At 45.1% G+C, this 19,527-nt stretch overlaps 1 protein-coding gene across 4 annotated transcripts in view; it reads left to right on the forward strand.

Annotated features, from left to right (window-relative positions):
* pknox2 (pbx/knotted 1 homeobox 2) overlaps positions 1 to 18,869 on the forward strand; it is a 474,673-nt gene extending 455,804 nt beyond the window's left edge. For all 4 annotated transcript variants that reach the window (XM_073029725.1, XM_073029722.1, XM_073029723.1 and 1 more), the window contains 2 exons: positions 14,285 to 14,460; positions 16,777 to 18,869. In XM_073029725.1, coding sequence (XP_072885826.1) covers positions 14,285 to 14,460; positions 16,777 to 17,006 — 406 coding nt within the window. In that variant the 3' untranslated portion in view covers positions 17,007 to 18,869. The remainder of the gene's footprint in view (positions 1 to 14,284; positions 14,461 to 16,776) is intronic.
* Positions 18,870 to 19,527: the final 658 nt, after the last annotated feature.

A 19,527-nucleotide genomic window follows, 5' to 3' on the forward strand; every position in this document is an offset into this window, starting at 1 on the left:
GTGTTTTGGCCCGAAACGTCAGCTGTTTATTCCTCTCCATAGATGTAGTCTGATTTGTTGAGTTCCTCCAGTATTTTGCATGTGTTGTCCCTTCTAAGCTGGTCCCATTTGCCCACATCTGGTCCATAATCCTCAAACTTTTCTTATCCACATACCTGTCCAAGCATATCTTTAAATATCTTTAGTCTACCTGCCTCAACAAGACTGATACTAAAGCTGGTAAATGTCAAAATTGGGATGAGCGTTGAAGGGATGGTGACCCTCCAGTATTCCTCCTTGATACTTACTGTAGTTGTGCTTTATCGCACCAAACTGGCTCATTCCCCATCCTCCATTCTTTATCTCCTCCAACCCTTCTGTCCCTCCCACCCTTCTGTTCTCCAACTCCCTTACCACTTCTCGGTCACTTTCCCACCAAATCAAGCTGTTTCCCTCTTCTACCCTTATTCCCTCATCAGCTCCGGCCCCTCCCAATGCAGCTCCCAAATTTTGGTCAAAAAAAAACTCTCCATGCCTTCTCCCATTTCTGCTCTTTCATCCACACCCTTCCTTTTAACCCCTCCTGTTTCCTCCGACCACATCAAGCCCCCCTCACCCATACTCTACCCAACTCTTGTACTTACTCAGGAACTTGGAGCGCTTTTCAACCAATTATGGCTATAATCAGACTTGTGATATATAGCTAATGCACACAACAAGATCCCACACCAGTGCAATTTTGTATATAACCAGTTGATGTATTTTAGTGCTGTTCTTTCAGGGGTAAGTATTGGCCAGGGCAGTGGAGAGAGCTTCTTTAACTGGCAATTCATTTTATTTGGACCCATGTGATAATGCAGGTGGGTGTTCAGCTGTTGATTCATTTTAGAACCACTGGAAGTCAGGTGGGCAGGCATTGCCTGACAAAATTGCTCCATGTCCATCACCTCAATGTCTCCCTCAGGTCAGGCATGGCCAACTCTTTAATCAGCTTCTCCCGTTCCAACTGCCCACATCGTCTGTTCACATTACATTACACACGGGAGCAGAATTGGGCCAGTCGGCCCATCGAGTCTGCTCCACCATTCTGTCATGGCTGATTTATTATTCCTCACTGCCACTCTCTTACCTTCTCCCCATAACCTTTGATGCCCTGACTAATCAAGAACCTACCAACCTTACTCTTCTGGTGTCTGACCTTAGCTCACGATGCTGTAATTCCTTGACTTCTATGTTCTATCTTCTGTTTTGAATATTGTTTGCTACATTCTCATTCAGAATTTTGCAGAAATTTAGGGATTTGAAAGACTGTAATACCGTAAATATTCATGTCTCCCTTTCCCCCACCTCTTCACCAATTTTTGGTGAAGATCAGTAAAACTTTAATTGTTGGTTCACATTGGTGATTCCTTCTCGCTTTTTCACAGCATTGTGTCGTAGTTAGCATGGAATGGAGCCATTTTTCACAAAGGTTCACATAGATTATTGGTGATTCAATTCTTTCACCTATTTAGCATATTCATTTTTATCAGGTGGATGTATACCCAAATTTATGAGCCTCTTTGACACTCCCACCCTCCTGTCCCTCAACTCCCTTACCCTTCTCCCCACCCCTTTCCCCACCAAAGAATGCTTTTGTCAAATTGCTCAACAAATTCTGTTGCCCAGTTTATGATGAACTGTCTTTTCTCCAATGCAAACAAAGTGAAACCTAGTCCCAACCCAATTAAGTCAAAGCTCTCCCTATGCATTAGCTTTGGAGGTTTTAGGTGAAACCCATTGAATGGCTGTAACCCAGTTCATGACATTGAAAAGATCACAGAGCAGAACCGTAGAATTCTACATTTGGATGGAAAAATGAATTGAAAGCACATTCCCCTCATTTGTACTTGTCTTAATGAACATGTTACACAGCAGGGTACAGCAGAAGGAAAGAAAGCTGGGTGTTTGCACGGATCTTGCTGGGCCTCACTGTAAAAGAAAATTATTTGGCTCAGAGTTCTGTCTGGTATAATGTTGCTGCATACTTACTTCTCACTTTGGAAACTTAATAATGATAGTAATCTGACACTAACTGTAATTACCTCAGTGCCAGTGGTTTATACCATTAAACACAATGCTGTGTGATTACACCAATTAAATCAATTTGCTTTTAAAATAGAACATGTACAGTATTGAAATCACACAACGGACTCAGAATCCAGAATCCTAGGGATATTGCAAAGGATTTTGTATTCAAAATGCCCTAGTAATTTTTAATATTTTGCAAGGCATAGTGTCTGTGATATAGTAATCCTAGAAATATTTTATAATGTAGCCAGTGGCTCTATTAAAAGTCTTAGGTTTTTTTTCCTGACTTCCCAATTATTATCTCCATTGATAATCATTAAGTGTTTTTATACTTTTTGCAAACTGAAATGTTTCTGAGAACCTTTTCTGGAAAATTTCTGTAACACCCTTGCGTCCGTGGGGTGTGACTAAGCCCGTGTGGCACGTGGTCGGACATGGGCCAGCTGATGTTGCAGTCCAATGCTGCCATCTCCAGGAAGGAAATGGTAAACCCAATGTTAGTTTCATTGGCCAGACGTGAACATGGGAGACCAGTTGTTGGGCCGCTGACTCAGCCGTTAATTTGCTTTCGACCACTTTGGTCATTCTTCCCCTGTGTGAATGTAATCTTTTTTTGTCAATAATTGTACTGCCCTTAATGTAATGGTCCATTTTAATTCATTGTTGGTTTATTACTGTCAGATGTGGCTCAGTGAAGCCCAGAGCCCCTCAGGTCTGGCATGGTATACACCCTTTTCAAACCTGCCAACTGCTTTGTCACAGAAAAGGAGACCCTAGAGACCATAGATGCTGCAATCGGGAGCGGCAAACAAGATGCTGGAGGAGCTCAGTGCGTCAGGCAATGCCTGTGGAGGGATATTCTCCACAGATGCTGCCTAACAAGCTGAGTTCCTCCCACATCTTGTTTCTTGCACCAAATTCTAGCATCTGTGGTCTCTTGTCTGTATCTCCTTGATCAGCCTCTCCTTTTCCAGTTCCTGACTTCCTTTATTGCTATTTATCTCCCAGTATCTGACCTTAAACTCAATTAAATTGCATTGTACTTTTTCTCTGCCTTTACTTTGGAATTATGATTCCCATGGTTATCTCAACTATGCCGATTCCCACCCTGTCTCCTATAAAAAATCCCATTCCTTTTCCTCAGTTTCGTCACCTCCTCTGCATCTGTTTCCAGGATTCAGCTTTCTGTTCTGCGACATCAGAGATGTCCCCCTTCTTTAGAGGATGGTGTTTCTCTCCCTCTACTATTGATGCTACCCTCACCCGCATCTCCTCCATTTCACAAACGTCTGTGCTCACCCATGTCTTCATGCCATGTTAACAGAGATAGAGTCCCTCTGGTCCTTACCTACCAGCCCATCAGCCTCCACATCCAACACATCATCCTCTGCAACTTCTGCCATCTCCAAAGGGACCCTACCATTAAACATATCTTTATTTCCCCCTCTCCTCTTTCTTCAGGGATCGCTCCATCCGCAATCCCCTTCTCAATTCATCCCTCCCCACTAATCTCCCTCCCAGCACTTATCCCTGCAAGCGGCCTAAGTGCTACACTCGTGCATGCACCTCCTCCCTCACCTCAGGGCTCCAGGCCGTCCTTCAAGGTGAGGCAACACCTTACCTGTGCATCTGCTGGGATCGTCTATTGTGTCCAGTGCAGCCTCCTCTGCATTGGTGAGAGCTTCATCAAACACCTCCACTCCAAACTCCAAAAGCAGAACTTCCCCGTGGCCAAATATTTTCATTCCAATTCCCATTCCCATTCCGACATGTGCCAAGATGAGGCCATCTTCAGGGTGGAGTTGCAACACCTTATATCCTGTTTGAGTAGCCTCCAACCTGAAGGCACAAGTATCGATTTCTCCTTCTGATGACCTGTTTTACCCCTCCCCCTTGCCTCTTCCTCTATTCCCCACTCTGGCCTTCTACCTCTTCTCACCTGCCGATCACTTCCCCTGGGACCCGTCCTCCTTTTCTCTCTTTTTGTTTATTCCCCTTCATAGATGCTGCCTGACCTGCTGAGTTCTACCAGCATTTTGTGTGTGTTTGCTTTGGACTTCCAGCATCTGCAGAATCTCTTGTGTTTATAATGCAAAGTCTCTTCAAAAGATGCCTTCCTTGAAGTTTAAATCTTCTCCTCGATGGGAGTTCAGAGAAACCCTGTCTGACTGCTCCTTCTCAGTGATCTGTGCTGCCCTCCAACTCTTTGACAATGTGCTCAGCCAAACCTGCTACCACAGCCATGTATCCTTTTTGGGAGCTTGTTTTTGCCGCCATCTTGTTCCACATGACCTCCAGATCCGTTTTCAGGTCTCTCATCCTGGACTCACCAAGGATCCCAGGTACTCATGTTTAATTGATTGCTTCTTCCTCCACATTTTACATGCCACCCTTTCTGCCCCGTCTCAGTCTCTGCTACAGCTGCTGGCCTCTCTCTCCTCTGCCTGTCACGGACCTCTCCAACATTTCGCTCTCCACCAGATCCACACCTTCGACAGTCGGTTCTTTGCCTTCCTCGCTTCCAGTAAGGATCGGAAGATCGCCCGTTTCCAGGCCACGGATGCTGACACCCCTGGACGTCTCCTGACCACAATCCCCGCTGCCTCCTGCTTGGATCTCGATTCCATCTGACGGCTTCAGATCACTGACCTCGCGGACTGCATTCCTGGACCTGATGGCTCTGGACGTTTCTGGGCCGGTGATGCTATTATCGCTAACACCAGTTCCAACGACCCTGAGCAGACCCAGAACTTGGATTCCACCACTGCCAATGCCGGTTCCTACGACCCCAGACACCTTCAGACTGCTAATTACGTGGCCTCTGTCTCCGGCTCCAGCCTGGACTTCGACCACCAGCACCTCCAGGCTGAGACTTTACTTGCTGTTGCTGGATCTCCAGGCTCCCTTTCCCCCCACCAAGGCCCTACTGTCACCTCTTGGGTCCTCAGAACCTCCATCTTGCTCCCACCCCACTTTCCCAATGCACCCCAACACTCCTCTCTCCACTGACACCACCAGCTCTCTTCCCACATCTGATCCCAGCTCTAATCCTTGCCGTGTCCTCACCATTCCCTCCGACCTTCCCCTCTCTGAGGCAGGACATTCTGTTCTTAGCAAGCACCTGACCTTTGTCCCGCTTCATATGCACCTCAGTGAGTTCTGCGCCTGCCACGACATTGAGCTCTTCTTCCGTCGCCTCTATCTCCGAGCCCACTTCTTTGACAAGAACTCCACACCCCGCACTGATGACCCTTTTCCCCATCCTCAGCACTCCTCTTCTTGCACATCCCGCTCCGGTTCTTTGCTTGCTCTGGATCTTTTCATCTTGAATTGCCCACGAGATATCAACCATCTCAACTTCAGCACTTCGCTCTCCTCCTCAAACCTTGCCCCCTCTGATCGCACTGCCCTCCACTCTCTCTGCACCGGTCCCAACCTTGTCATCAAACCCACAGACGAAGTGGGTGCTGTTGTAGAGGGGCACACTGACCTCTACTTTGCTGAGGCCAAGCAGCTACTCTCAAATACTTCCTCACACTTCCTTCAAGAGGGAACTCCGGACTATCAGAAAACTGTCACCAACACTTTCACTGACCTCAAAAACTCATCATGGATGCTCTCTCCCCCATCATGAAGGCCTCAAAGCTACTTCTCTCTTCACATAAGAACCAGCCAATTCCCCTCCACCACACTCCTCCGTCTGGCAGAACTGGTCCTCACTCTCAACAATTTTTCCTTTGGCTCCTCCCACTTTCTCCAAGCCCAAGGGGTAGCGATGGGCACACCATGGGCTTCAGCAATGCCTTTTGTTGGCTACATAGAACAGTCCATGTACCAATCTTTCCCCCATAATGCTCCCCAACTCTTCCTCCGCTACATTGATGACTGCATTGGGATGGGGTTTCCCTCCCTTCACTATTGATACTGCCATCGCTCACATTTCCTCCATTTCCTGAACACCTGCGCTCACCCCATCTTTCCGTTACCTTAACAGTGGTAGTGTTCCTCTTGTCCTTACCTACCACCCCATCAGCCTCTGTATCCAACACATCATCCTCCCCAACTTCCACCATCTCCAAAGGGACCTTACCATTAAACATATCTTTACCTCCATTTTCCACAGGGACACCCTCTCTGCAATTTTTTGTCCATTTTTTGTCCCCACTAATTTCCCTCCTGGCACTTACCCCTGCAAGCTACTTAAATACTACTCTTGTCCATACACCTCCTCCCTCACCTCCATTCAGGGCCCCAAACAGTCCTTCCAGATGAGGCAACACTTCACCTGCGAATCTCCTGTGGTCACCTTTTCTGTCTGGTGCTCCTGATGTGGCCTCCTCTACATTAGTGAGATCCTTTGTAAATTGGGAGACGGCTTCGTCAAGTGCCTTCGCTCCATCCACCAAAAGCGGATCTTTCTGGTGGTCAATCATGAGGCCATCTTCAGGGTGGAGGAGCAACACCTTATATTCTGAATGGTCTTGGCCCAAGACGTTCATTTCCATAGATACTGCCCGCCCTGCTGAGTTCTTCCAATATTTTGTGTGTGTTGCTTTATGCTTACTGTTTCCTATTCCTTGAGTATTCTCCTTAAGTTTTAGGGTTCTTTGAAGGACCTTTATTTTTATTTTAATTTCTATTCATGGTCTTGGATTTGACAAATGCAGCAACACCTTCTCCTGTCCTTGCCCCATTGTCATGTTTCCCTATCCAGTGGCCCGGTGACAGTGTGATTCAGGAAACAGCTATTCAGCCAATGGGGGAAGCACATTGGATTTTATTTCCTACAAATATATTTTTGAAATCTCACTATGTGTTTTCTATTGAAGCTCAATTCTTTCATATCATAATCCCCCATCTTGTATTCAAAATATTTTTTGAAGAAAAAGTTCATTGCTTAAAATGTTCTATTTTTGCTTGTTAAGCTGCTTCAACAGCTGAATTCCACAGAAGCAGATTGTTAATATAATAACAACCAGCTATTAAAATAGACAAACCAAATTCTTTGGTTACAGTACGTGCCCCAGACCACCAAGTCCACACATCAGCTGAAAACCAGCAAGGCCACTAAAGAAACAATATCCCTGGTGAAGTTTCAAAACTTGGCAGAGAGGAATATTAAACGCATATTGAGGGCCTTATCTCCCACATGTGGGGAGAGGACCATGTGCTATGAGATGGCAGAGATGCAATACTTGTGATTGCTTTCAAGAAAGGAGGCAAATTTGATTGTGATCACAAGGCTCCTTCTCATCTGCTTCCTCCATTAGCTGAGTAGCTGCTTCCTGAATCACGCTGTGGGATCTGTCATCAAGAGGCACAATAGACTTAATTTTGAGCACACTACAGCTCCATTGAAAACGCAGAGACTGCATGTCAGCATGCAAGTTGTAGAAACAAGCCCTTTGGCTCAAGTCATGGATGACAATCAAGATGCCCGCCTAAACTAGTCCCATTTGTCAGCATTTGGCCCATATCTTTCTAAAACTTTCCCATTCTTAATCGGTACTGATAACTTCACTCAGACATACCTGGATACAAATTTTGGATTTTTATTGGATTATGTCCATTATCAGATGAGATGTGGAAAATTTTCAATTATGACATTATTTAAATGGGAACTTTATCATATTCTAAAATGGAACTTCTATATTATGATCTAATTAACAAGTCCACTTCCAGTATAGGAAGGAACAAGGAAGAATAGTACAAGAGTCAAAGAAGACTGTGTCATTACTCCAACACTTTTCCTATTGTAGGATTACTCTTCACCCCACAACAGGCTTCTCACATTGGAGTGGAGCTGATTTATTGGACGAATGGGAAACTATTCTACCCAAGTTGCCCACTCTGGACCAAGGTCACTCCAGCCTCAATCCCAAGCTGCAGTACGCAGATGATGTCATCAGTGACTTGCTCACTGAAGCATGCAGTGGAGTGGGCTTTCCTCTGCAAGACTTCTCCGTCATTGTGCTCCTGTTGTACAATAGTGACTCACCAGTCATCTAGATCCAGATTCACGTTCATTTATTGATCACAAGTACATAAAAACAACCAACAAAACCTAAGGATGTGCTGGGGGCAGCCCGCAAGTGTTGCTACACATTCCAGCACCAGCTTAGCATGCCCACAATTCTTGGCAGAACAACACAGAACACAAGAAGCAACAAAAGAACAACAGCAAAACAATCCCCGTTCCTACCTATGACATACCCACCCGCGCACGCACACAGTCCTCCAACCCCAGGACGGATTGTCTCTGGACTGCAGCCTCCAGTGCTGACTTCCTCAGTGGAATCAGGGCTGCGGCCATCGGACCTTGACTTCTGGACTCCCAATCAGCCTTTGGGCTCCAATCTTTATAACGACCCCAGGATTTTCCAATGGCAACGAATGAGGATCCTGGATGACGGCTCCAAGCACTAGGCCTCAAATGCAGAACTCTCCGATGATAAGAACCCTGAACACTAGGCCACGAATGACAGACTCACCGGTGACCAGGACCCCAAACTCTACAATGTCCGGATCCCCGAACACAGAGTCTCCGATGACCAGGACCCCGAATACTAGGCCTCGAATTTCGTCTCCCCAATCTGAGTACGTAGGGGGTCACTGTGACTTGTGCCACCCGCCCACATGGAACCCTGATTCCAGAATCAACTAATAACTCACTGACCAACAGCCCTCATCCTCGCTGGCATGCTGGGGAGGCTGTACCTTGGCAAACGCAGACATCGATGATGAAGCTCACCGTTGCCTTCAGAGTGCTAGTTCAGCCTTTTGGCCATCAAAGAGACAGAGTATTTACAATAACTCTACTTGTGCCATTGTTGCCTCATCTGCCACCTCATGATGCAGTGAACTGGAAGCAAGTTATCCTTCACGTTGAGGGGCTGCTTGAGGGGAAATGTAGCTGTAGAACCAAGGGTCAATTCAATTCTTTCCACTGCCGCTCTGTTCAAACCTTGTCAGCATTCCTGGCATTTTTGACGGTTTTTTTCCTGTCACCTGATTGAAAACAGTCTGAGACATGACTCCTGTCCTACAGAGAAGCCTAAGTTATGGGCAAATTAAACAAGTCCCATAATAACACCAAAGACTTTAGATTTCTATTTTCATTATCACTGTGTCATATGATGTGAAATTTGATTTTTTTTTGCAGCAACAGTGCAGAGAAAGCTCTAAGTTGCCATGAATTACAAAAATAACTAAACAGTGTGAAAAGAAGGAACAACAAGGTGTTCATGGACCGTTCAGAAAGCTGATGGCAGAGTGGAAGGAGCAGTTTCTGGATCATTGACTGTGGTTAATCAGGTTCCTGTAGCTCTTCCCCAGTGTGAATGGCGAGAAGAGATGATGAGGGTACAGCGATGGATGCTGCCTTTGTGAGGTACCATCTCTTGAAGATGTCCTCGATGGTCGAGAGACTTGTGCCTGTGATGGAGCTGGACTGAGTCTACAAACCCCTCCAGCCTCTTTTGATCCTGTGCATTGGAGCCTCCTGATCAGGGTGATGCACCCAGACAGAATGATCTCCACCATACATCTATAGAAATTTACACAAGTCTTTGGTGATATACCAAATCTCCTCAAACTCCTCAAATCTCTTCAAAAAAGAACCTTTGTTCTGATGTTGTCCCAGTGCTTGATCTGTAAATACCTTGTGTGACCTGGCTTTGAAGCACACAGTCTAAGATGTCTTGGATTAAATCCCATACTCTCAGAATGAGGAATATGAGATGCCCTTAACCAGGCTGAACCAAGAACTGAGTTTCCCTTCCTCTATCATCGATGCTGCCCTCATCCATATCTCCTCCATTTCCCTAACATCCACCCGCACACCTTCTTCCCCTCCATAACAGAGATGGGGTTCCCTTTGTTCTTACCCACCATGCCACGAGCCTCTGCATCCTGCGCATCTTTCCATAACGACTGCCATCTTCAACAGGATCTGGCCACTAAACATATCTTTCCCTCCCCCCCACCACCTCACTCTCCACTTTCCACAGGGATCGCTCTATCTATGACTCCCATGTCTATTTGTCCCTCCCGACTGACCTCCCTCTTGGCACTTATCCCTGCAAGCAGAACAAGTATTGCACCTACCCATTCCCCTCCTCCCTCACTACTATTCAGAGGGCCTTCCAGGTGAGGCCAACTTCACCCGAGAGTCTGTAGAGGTCATCTACTGTATCTGGTCCTTCCAGTGTGGCCGCTGAGACTCTATGTAAATTAGGCGAGTGCTTTGTCAAGCATCTTAGCTCCATCTACCACAACAGGTGGGATTTCCTCATGCCACCCATTTTAACTCTACTTCCCAATGCAATGTGTTGATCCACAGCCTCCTCTACTGCCGCGATGAGGCCACTCTCAGGTTGTAGGAGCAATATCTCATATTCGATCTGAGTAGGCTCCAACCTGCTGCAAAGAACATCAATTTCTCTAATTTCTGGTAATTTCTCCTCTCTTCCCCATTCTCTCTATTTCAATTTTGCATTTGGGCTCCCCTCTTACCCTTCTCTTCCCTTCATCTGTGCATAACCTCCCTCTGCTGGGAGGTGAAACCTGAGGTAGATTGGGCACCTTCACTGAGCACCTTCTGGTAAAAAAGGTAGGATTTCCCAGTGGCCACCCATTTTAATTCTACTTCCCATTCCCGTGGAAGTCCATGGCCTCCTCTACTGCCATGATGAGGTTAATCTCAGGTTGGAGGGGCAATACCTCGTATCCTGTCTGGGTAGCCTCCAACTTAATAGCATGAACATTGATTTCTCTAACTTCCAGTATAATCTCCCCTCCCCCTTCTCTCATTTTCCATTCCCTATTCTAGCAACCCTCTTACCCCTTCTGTTCCCTGCCCATCTCCTCCCTTTGGTGCCCCTCTTCTTCCTATTTCTCCCATGGTCCATTGTCCTCTCCAATAAGATTCCATCTTCTTTAGCCCTTTACCCCTTCCACCTATCACCTCCTAGCTTTTCACTTCATGACCCTCCCTCTCCCAACCTACCAACCCGCCTACCCCATCACCAGGTCTCACCTATCACCTGCCAGCTTGTACTCCCTCCCCTCCCCTTCTTATTCTGGCTTTTTCCCCTTTCCTGTCCAGTCCCGATTAAAGGTCACTGCCTGAAACATTGACTGTTTATTCCTCTCCATAGGTGCTGCCTGACCTTCTAAGTTCCTCCAGCATTTTGTGTGTGCTGCTCTGGATTTCCAGCATCTGCTGAATCTCTTGTGAAAGTGATTGGCCAGAATATTGACAACATGTGGGCTCAATTCTCACTTCAACAGGATCACAGGGCACAGATCCACCTGTATGGCTGCATAATAGGCGAAGTTTACTTTTTATTTTAATTATTTAGAAATTCTACACAGAACAGGCCTTTCCGGCCTGATAAAGTGTACTGCCCAACAACCCACATATTTAGTACTAGCCTAATTCATAATGACCAATTAACCTACTAACCAGGATCTCTTTGGAATTTGGGGGGGAAACACACATATTCACGGGGAGGATGTACAAACTCCTCACACACTGTGCAGGAATTGACCTCTGAACTTCGACGCCCCAAGCTGCAATAGTGTTGCGTTAACTATTATGCTACTGTGGCTCCCATTCCAGTTGGTTCCATGGCTGTTCCATTAAGAGTTATTTCTTTGTGTTCTCCTTATTCTTTCCCTGAACACTGATGATCTCATTGCCAGGGATCAAGTCTCCACCCTGATCTGTGATCAACCGCGAGCAGCAGCAGGCCATCTGGTGCAGATTGTATGAAAGCAAGTCATGTCTACAACCTGCATTGAGATCACAGTGATCCCCAGTAGATGGAAAATAACACGATGGACATCACCAGATCGCCCCAGGACTGACCCTAAATCAATTTGCAGTCTTCTACTGGCTGAACTAAGGAACACAATGCTGGCCATTGTCACTTGAGGGAAAAATGAGTTGTTAAAGGAACTCAATAGGTCAATCAGTATCTGTGGAAGGAAATAAAGTGTTGACTCTCTAACCTGGTTCAGTTCCTCCGGCATCTTGTGTGTTGATCCAGATTCTAGTATCTGCATTCTCTTGTGTCTTTACCAAGTGCTCTTCCCTACTTTACCACAACCACCTGTACAGCACTTCCTCCACCATCTTCCCATTTCAAGGAGGGAAAGCCCTCAGAGTAAGAGAAGCACATGCTGGCAACACCTACCCACCTCTTCCAGCACTACATCAGACTTTGTGATAACGACGCTAGACCTTCTGAGAAATTTTACAGAAGTAATTTTTTTTATTGAGATATAGCATGGAATAGGCCCTTCTGGCACTTTGAGCCACGCTGCCCTGCATTTCCTTGAATTAATACTAACCTAATCACGGGACAATTTACAATGACCAATTAACCTACCAACCAGTACGTGTTTGGACTGTGGGAGGAAACCCACGCGGTCATGGGAAGAACATACAAACTCCTTACAGGCAGCAGTGGCAATTGAACCCATGTCGCCTGTGCTGTAAAACATCCTGCTAGCCACTACACTACCGTGCCACCCCAATTATCATTGTGTAATCTTCCACCATCAGTGTGCTCAAAAGGGGCACCACTCTCAAACGTACTGTGTCTCAGAAAATTGTGGTTGAATTCTGCAGTGTTTCCAAGCCCTGGATAGACCAACTCATCTCTCAAGCTCCTTGGACAGAAATTATATTTGCAGAGCAGGTTCTCAATTTCAGCATCAAGGGGGGGAAATGTAGTTCTCAGCTGTAGTTTGAGCTTTGTACCAATGCCATTCTGTCTCACTCCAGGTTTCTCAGTGCCAGCCAGCATACCCTGTGGCCAGTGCTCAATGCCAGCTGGATGGATTGGCAAGGTCACATAAGTTGCCTATTGCATATTTCTGAGCAGATGATGGGCTGCCTTCACAAGGCTGCTCCTTCTGTTCAATCTTGCGATATAGTCATCATTGGCAATGCTAGCAATTTGTCACCCCTCCCTGGTGCACTAAAAACATGATGATAGTCTACTTGCTCCACTTTCCCACTGAGCAAAACGAAGTCATCCCACTATAGAAAGGATGTCAGCAGGCCAGGCAGTGTCTATAGGGAGAAGCACTGTCGACATTTTGGGCCGAGATCCTTCGTCAGGACTGACGAAGGGTCTCGGCCCGAAACATCAACAGCGCTTCTCCCTATAGATGCTGCCTGGCCTGCTGCGTTCCACCAGCATTTTGTGTGTGTTGCTTGAATTTCCAGCATCTGCAGATTTCCTCGTGTTTGCATAGAAAGGATGTTGAGGCTTTGGAGAGAGTGCAGAAAGGGTTCACCAGAATGCTGCCTGGTTTAGAGGGGATGTGCTGTCATGAGATGCCGGATAAACTTGGGTTGTTTTCTCTGGAGTGCCGGAGGCTGAGGGGAGATCTGATAAAGGTTCACAAGATTACGAGAGGCATAGATAGAGTAGATAGGGAACATCTGTTTGCTAGGGTTGAGATGTCTAATATCAGAGGGAATGCATTGAAGGTGAGAGAGGTTTGGTTCAAGGGGGATGTGAGGAGTAAGTTCTTTACTCAGAGAGTGGTAGATGCCTGGAATGTGCTGCCCGGTCCACGGTGGTAGAGGCAAGCACATTAGAGGCTTTTAAGAGAAGTTTAGATAGGCACATGAATGTGAGGCAGATGGAGGGATATGGACATTGTGTAGATAGGAGGGATGAGTGTTTAGGTGTTTTTTGATTTGCTTTTTAGCTGGTTCGGCACAACACTGTGGGCTGAAGAGCCTGTCCTTGTGCTGTACTGTTCGATGTCCTTAAGTTTGAGTAAATTTTGAGGTCACTTCAGAGGGCAGTTACACTCATCAACCATAGCACAGATTTAGAGTCACGTGTAGACCAAAGTTGATTAGGAAATGTTGCTGAATGAATTGGGATTGAATGGCAGTCCTATAAGCTACATTTCGTATTTGTAGGTGCTACTCTTTCCACAGTGGCTGTGAGTTGAGAATTCCAAGTTGGTGATATGATGACAATGAAAAATATCCTTTAGGTGGAGTATCACTGAGAAAAGAACATTAAACTTAGAGCATTCCCATAAAATTGTTGTTCTTTTACTAAAGCAGGTCTTATGTTCATGTGCACAGATTTTATGCTGTGTAATTGTTATCTTGAGGTAAACTGTTGACTGTGAGGAGTGATATCCTCCTCCCTTGGATGGAGTTTGAGATTCACACTAACACTGTTGTGTCTCTCTCCAGGTTTATCAATGCCAGGCGGCGTATCCTGCAGCCAATGCTTGACGCCAGTAATCCTGACCCAGCTCCTAAAGCTAAGAAAATCAAATCCCAGCACCGGCCAACTCAGCGTTTCTGGCCTGACTCAATTGCAGCGGGTGTCCTACAGCAGCAAGGAGGGAATCCCAGCAATCCAGACAGTAAGCATGAAGCTGGCACTCACCTAACCTGGCACACAGTGAGAATTTCATTCCCTGCTGTGTTGCAGTCTTCTCTCTATTCCCTGAAATGCAAACAGCCTGTGCTTCCTTTCCTGGTTTTCCCTCTCCCATGAACCTCTCTCTCTCTCTGCCTCCTCTCTCTCTCTCTCTCTCTCTCTCTCGCTCTCTATCCCACACTCCCTCCCTCCCTCCTTCTTTCTCCCTCTTTCTTTCTCCTTCACCTTCCCACCCCTCTCTCTCCCTCACTTCCCCTTCCCTCCCTCTGTCTTACCCTTAAATACAGGTGCTCGGGAAACTTAGAAGCACAACGCTCTACAGCAAGCTGCAGAGGCCCACAGGGCTCATAACAGTATCTACTTCCCTAAGGCCAGCCTCTGACGGCCCATGGAGCTCTGATGCTCTCGAGACTGGGCCGGAAAACCCAGAACAGACCTGATGTTCTCAAGACAGGTCTGGAAAACGCAAGAACAATGTGCATATAACTCAGGAACAATGCATTGCGCATATAGCTCGGAAACAGTACATTGCACATATAGCTCAGAAACATAGCATTGTATATATATCTTGGAAACATTGCATTGCGCTTACTCAGAAGCATTGCATTGCACATATAGCTCAGGAACATTGCATTGTGCGTATTAATCGTAAACATTGCATTGCGCATATAGCTCATAAATTGCGCATATAGCTCGGAAACATTGCATTGTGCGTATTAATCGTAAACATTGCATTGCGCATATAGCTCAAATTGTGCATATAGCTCAGAAACATAGCATTGTGTGTATTAATTGTAAACATTGCATTGCGCATATAGCTCATAAATATTGCATTGGGTGTATTGATCGTAAAAATTGCATTGCGCACATAGCTCTGGTGCGTATCGATCATAAACATTGCATTGTGCATATAGTTTCTGTGCGTATTGATTGTAAACACTGCATTGCGCATATAGCTCATAAATATTGTATTGCATATATAGCTCGGAAACATTGCATTGCTCATAGCTTGGAAAAATTGGATTGCGCATTCTCGGAAACATAGCATTGTATAGAGTTTGGAAATATTACATTGCACATTGCTCAGAAACAATGTGTTACATATAGCTGGGAAACACTGCATTGCGCATAGCTTGGAAAAATTGGATTGCGCATCCCTGGAAACATTGCATTGTGCATAGCTTGGAAAAATTGGATTGCGCATTCTCGGAAACATTGCATTGCGCATATTGCTCAGAAACATTGCAATGTGTGTATTGATTGGAAACATTGCATTCTGAATATAACTTGGAAGCTTTGCGCATATAACTCAGAAACTTTGTGCGCATCACTTGGAAACTTTGCGCATATAATTCAGAAACTTTGTGCAAATTACTGGGAAACTTTGCGCCTATAACTCAGAAACTGTGCCTATAACTCGGAAATTTTGTGAATATAATTCAAAAACTTTATGCATATAACTTGGAAACATGGCATATAACTCGGAAACTTTGTGCATATAATTCAGAAACTTTGCGCATATAATTCAGAAACTTTGCGCATATAACTCGGAAACATGGCATATAACTCGGAAACTTTGCGCATATAACTCGGAAATTTTGCACATGTAGCTCGGAAACAAGGTGCTGGCAATGACTCAACCCTGGAGCGGAGGAACAGCAGACTCTATCATGGTGAGTGCCGGCAATGACTCAAACCATGAGCAGAGGAACGACAGACTCCCATGCAGAGAAGGAAATGAGGTTAGACACAGGAATACCAACAGAGCATTGGAGGCACAACCGAGCAACACCACAAGACAAACCATTCTCCACAAACACACAAGGACTCTGCAACAATGCTAAACAAGAGTCCCCTTAAATAATCATAGAATGTGGAAAACCCGAGCCAGTCACAATTAACTTGACAAGGTTAAACAGAAAGCTCTAGTTAATGTAACGATTAATAAATACAGATGCTCGAGAGATCTAGAAGCCCAACACCCTACAGCAAGCTGCAAGAGGCCAGCAGGGCTCGTGACAGGTAAGGGTGCCAAAGGTTATGTGATGAAGGCACCAGGGTTGAATGGGGTTGAGAGGGATAATAAATCAACCATAATGGAATGGCGGAGCAGACTCAATGAGCCAAAGGACCTCATTTGGCTCTTATGTCTTATAGTTTCTTCTCCAACAAGCTTTCCCAGTCATACTCTTTTGAACTTTCCTCTCCCATTCCTTCCACTCCCCTTCCTTCCTTCCCATTCTATTCCCTCTCTTTCTTGGATCGCCACTACAAACACTAACAGGTTTCCTCCCTTCAGGTACTATGACCACAGCCATGGACAGTCTGCAGACACTCTCCTCCGACACTGCCACCCTTGCCATGCAACAGGCTATGATGGCCGGCCATGCGGGCGATGACTCATTGGATGGAACGGATGAGGAGGAGGAGATCGAAGAGGAAGATGATGAGGAAGATGAAGACAATGGGGAACTGCAGACGACCAATGTAAATGACCTGGGCCTGGATAATAGTGACTCACTCGACTAACAGCACTGCGTGCACACAAGGAGGCAAAGAGAGTAAAGTTTCACCAGTGTGCGGACTGATTTTTTTTAAATTAAAGACTCTTCTCCAGGAACAGGTCACAATGATGTGACAGTCATAAGAATGAAGGCCCCTGTGTCTAAAATCTATTTTGTGATTAATTCTGTATTAATGAATGTTATTGTGAATGTATCCTTCATTTTTTTTTCAACATTTGTTTTGCATTTGTATTTTTTACTTGGCTGCTGTGGTCACTTCCACAGCCCCTCACTGCCCTAGCTTTCCACTCAGACTGAAGCTTTTCTTAACACTGGGGAGGGAGGGTGGAGCGAAATGGCAAGAATATTTCCCTCAGGCTCTCGCCCCCTCTTTCCCGCTGAAATAAATGATGTTTGAAAAAAGGGTAGAAATTGGTTGTTGCACTTTCACTTTTGCCCTCCTTCTCTCCAGATTGCTATAGATGGCCCTGGCAAGTCTGTTCTCCAAATGTTAGAATCTGCCCGAGGTGACTTGGGTCTCCAACAACTCTCTCCCATCAGACAGCCTTTTGATGCCCATCTTGTGTACTTTTATAAATAGTAAATAAAAGCATTCAAAGAAAAGTTAAAAAAAATAGTCTTATGACTTTTCTCCTGGCGATTATTCTCAATAGAGTCCAGGAGATTAACGTTTCATTCATGGGGGCTGCAGACTAGATAATGCTGTTTCTGGAATATGAGGAATTTGGATCTAATTTTTCATTTGAGGAGATTTTGTTATTGTCCTTCTGTAGACTCGTGACAACAAACATCTATTTGTTCTTTGAGTTACTACAAGTTAGATTTTGAACCAGATACACAGATCTGATCAGCTGTCTAGATATTTTTCTTAATATTTCAATTACTAAAAATCTGTTTCTTGAAATGTAAAAATTGTTTATCAGAGGGAATGTTCCGTATCTTTGTAGATCTGAGAGAAGTGTTGTTTTGTAACTGCCCAGAGACTTTTCCTGAGTTGTATCAAGTTCAAGCTTCACCCAACTGCTTGTGTTTGGTCTTTCCTAAGGAATTGAATGGACTGGATTAGATTTTAGGGCCTCATCTCCTTCCACCTGGACTATTAATTCCAACCATAAGAGAAATCAGGCCCAATCTTTTGCCAGAGGCAAGAGGTATAGTGAGCACCACTCATATCAGTATTCACTTTAACAGGAACATTGTAACAGGAATAGTTGTGATAGCTACATAGGTCTGGAGACACGAGAGACTACAATCTGGAATCTGAAGCAACACATAATATGCAGCAGGAACTCAGAAGGTCATGCAGCATGTTAACTGTCCATTCTCCTCCGAGAAGATGTTGCATGACCCTCGGAATTCGTCCTGCAATCTTGTGTGTTACTACAAAAGGTTTGCCCTGCCTCTGTATTAGAATGTTGTTAAACTGTACCAAGTTGTTTATCAATCTCTGTTCTACTGTATATACACCTGGACTTAGTCCTAGAAAAACTCAGGAATTAGGTTGTCCAGAACAGAAAGGGTTTACTGATGATCATCAATTGCTAATGTTGCACTCTGCAGAGGTATGGTGTCTTCACTTCGGATGCTGGATGATTTCTGCTCCACACGAAGACATAAAGAGACCCTGTCTCTATATTCCTTCATAAAGTAAAATGTAACCTTTGGACATCATGGCAATGAACAAGAAAGGAAATCTAGAAATGCCCCATTTGACAGCTTAGTTCCCCTTCAGTAGTGAATCCCTGACTTTGTTCTTCCACGTTGTTTTTGTATAGGAATTGCACTGTCCTAAATACATTTGCATGCGATGTCAGCTCTGTATTACCTTCACGTTTGATTTAAATTGATTTTACAAATGTATCAATAACTTGTCCCTTGTGACTAATTTCATAGGAACAGGAAAAGTCTATCGGTCCCTAGCATGCTCTGCCAATTTTTGTTAGATCATAGCTGATCTGTCTCTCAGCACTATTTACTACCATCTCTTGATAGCTCAGATAAAAATCTAAATTGGATTTAAATGTTTAAATTCCACTCCCCCCCCACCACACACACACATTTTTTGTTGAAGGATTACAGAATTTCACCTTTCTTTGTGAGAAGAAGTGTTTCTTTAATTTATAGAAGGTCTAGTCCCTATACTACCCTCTGTTTTATATTTCTCATGCACATCAATTCCTGAAAATGTGATAATTGAGCAAGATATGCAGCCCCTTCTCACATGGATCCGGGTATCCAAAGGCATTTCATTGCACAGCTATGCATCTCATTATGACCCTGGCAATTTGTTATGTAAATATACATCTCCTTGTGTGTAGTAATAGTGTGATCACTCAAAGTCAAGTCTAATGTTCTTCCTTAGGGGTTGTCTATTGGTGGGTCCTCAGGTGGCTGTAGAGGCCGATCCAGGATCCACATATTCTGGTGCAGCGTGGGCACGAGTAAATGGTGGCTGTGATTAGTAGTTGAGTCTTTTGGTTGTTCAGCCTCTCCTTTCACGGCTGCCGCTGGTTCTCTGCGGCACA

This window comes from Hemitrygon akajei, chromosome 26, assembly GCF_048418815.1.
Source record: "Hemitrygon akajei chromosome 26, sHemAka1.3, whole genome shotgun sequence".
NCBI classification, from domain to species: Eukaryota; Metazoa; Chordata; class Chondrichthyes; order Myliobatiformes; family Dasyatidae; genus Hemitrygon; species Hemitrygon akajei.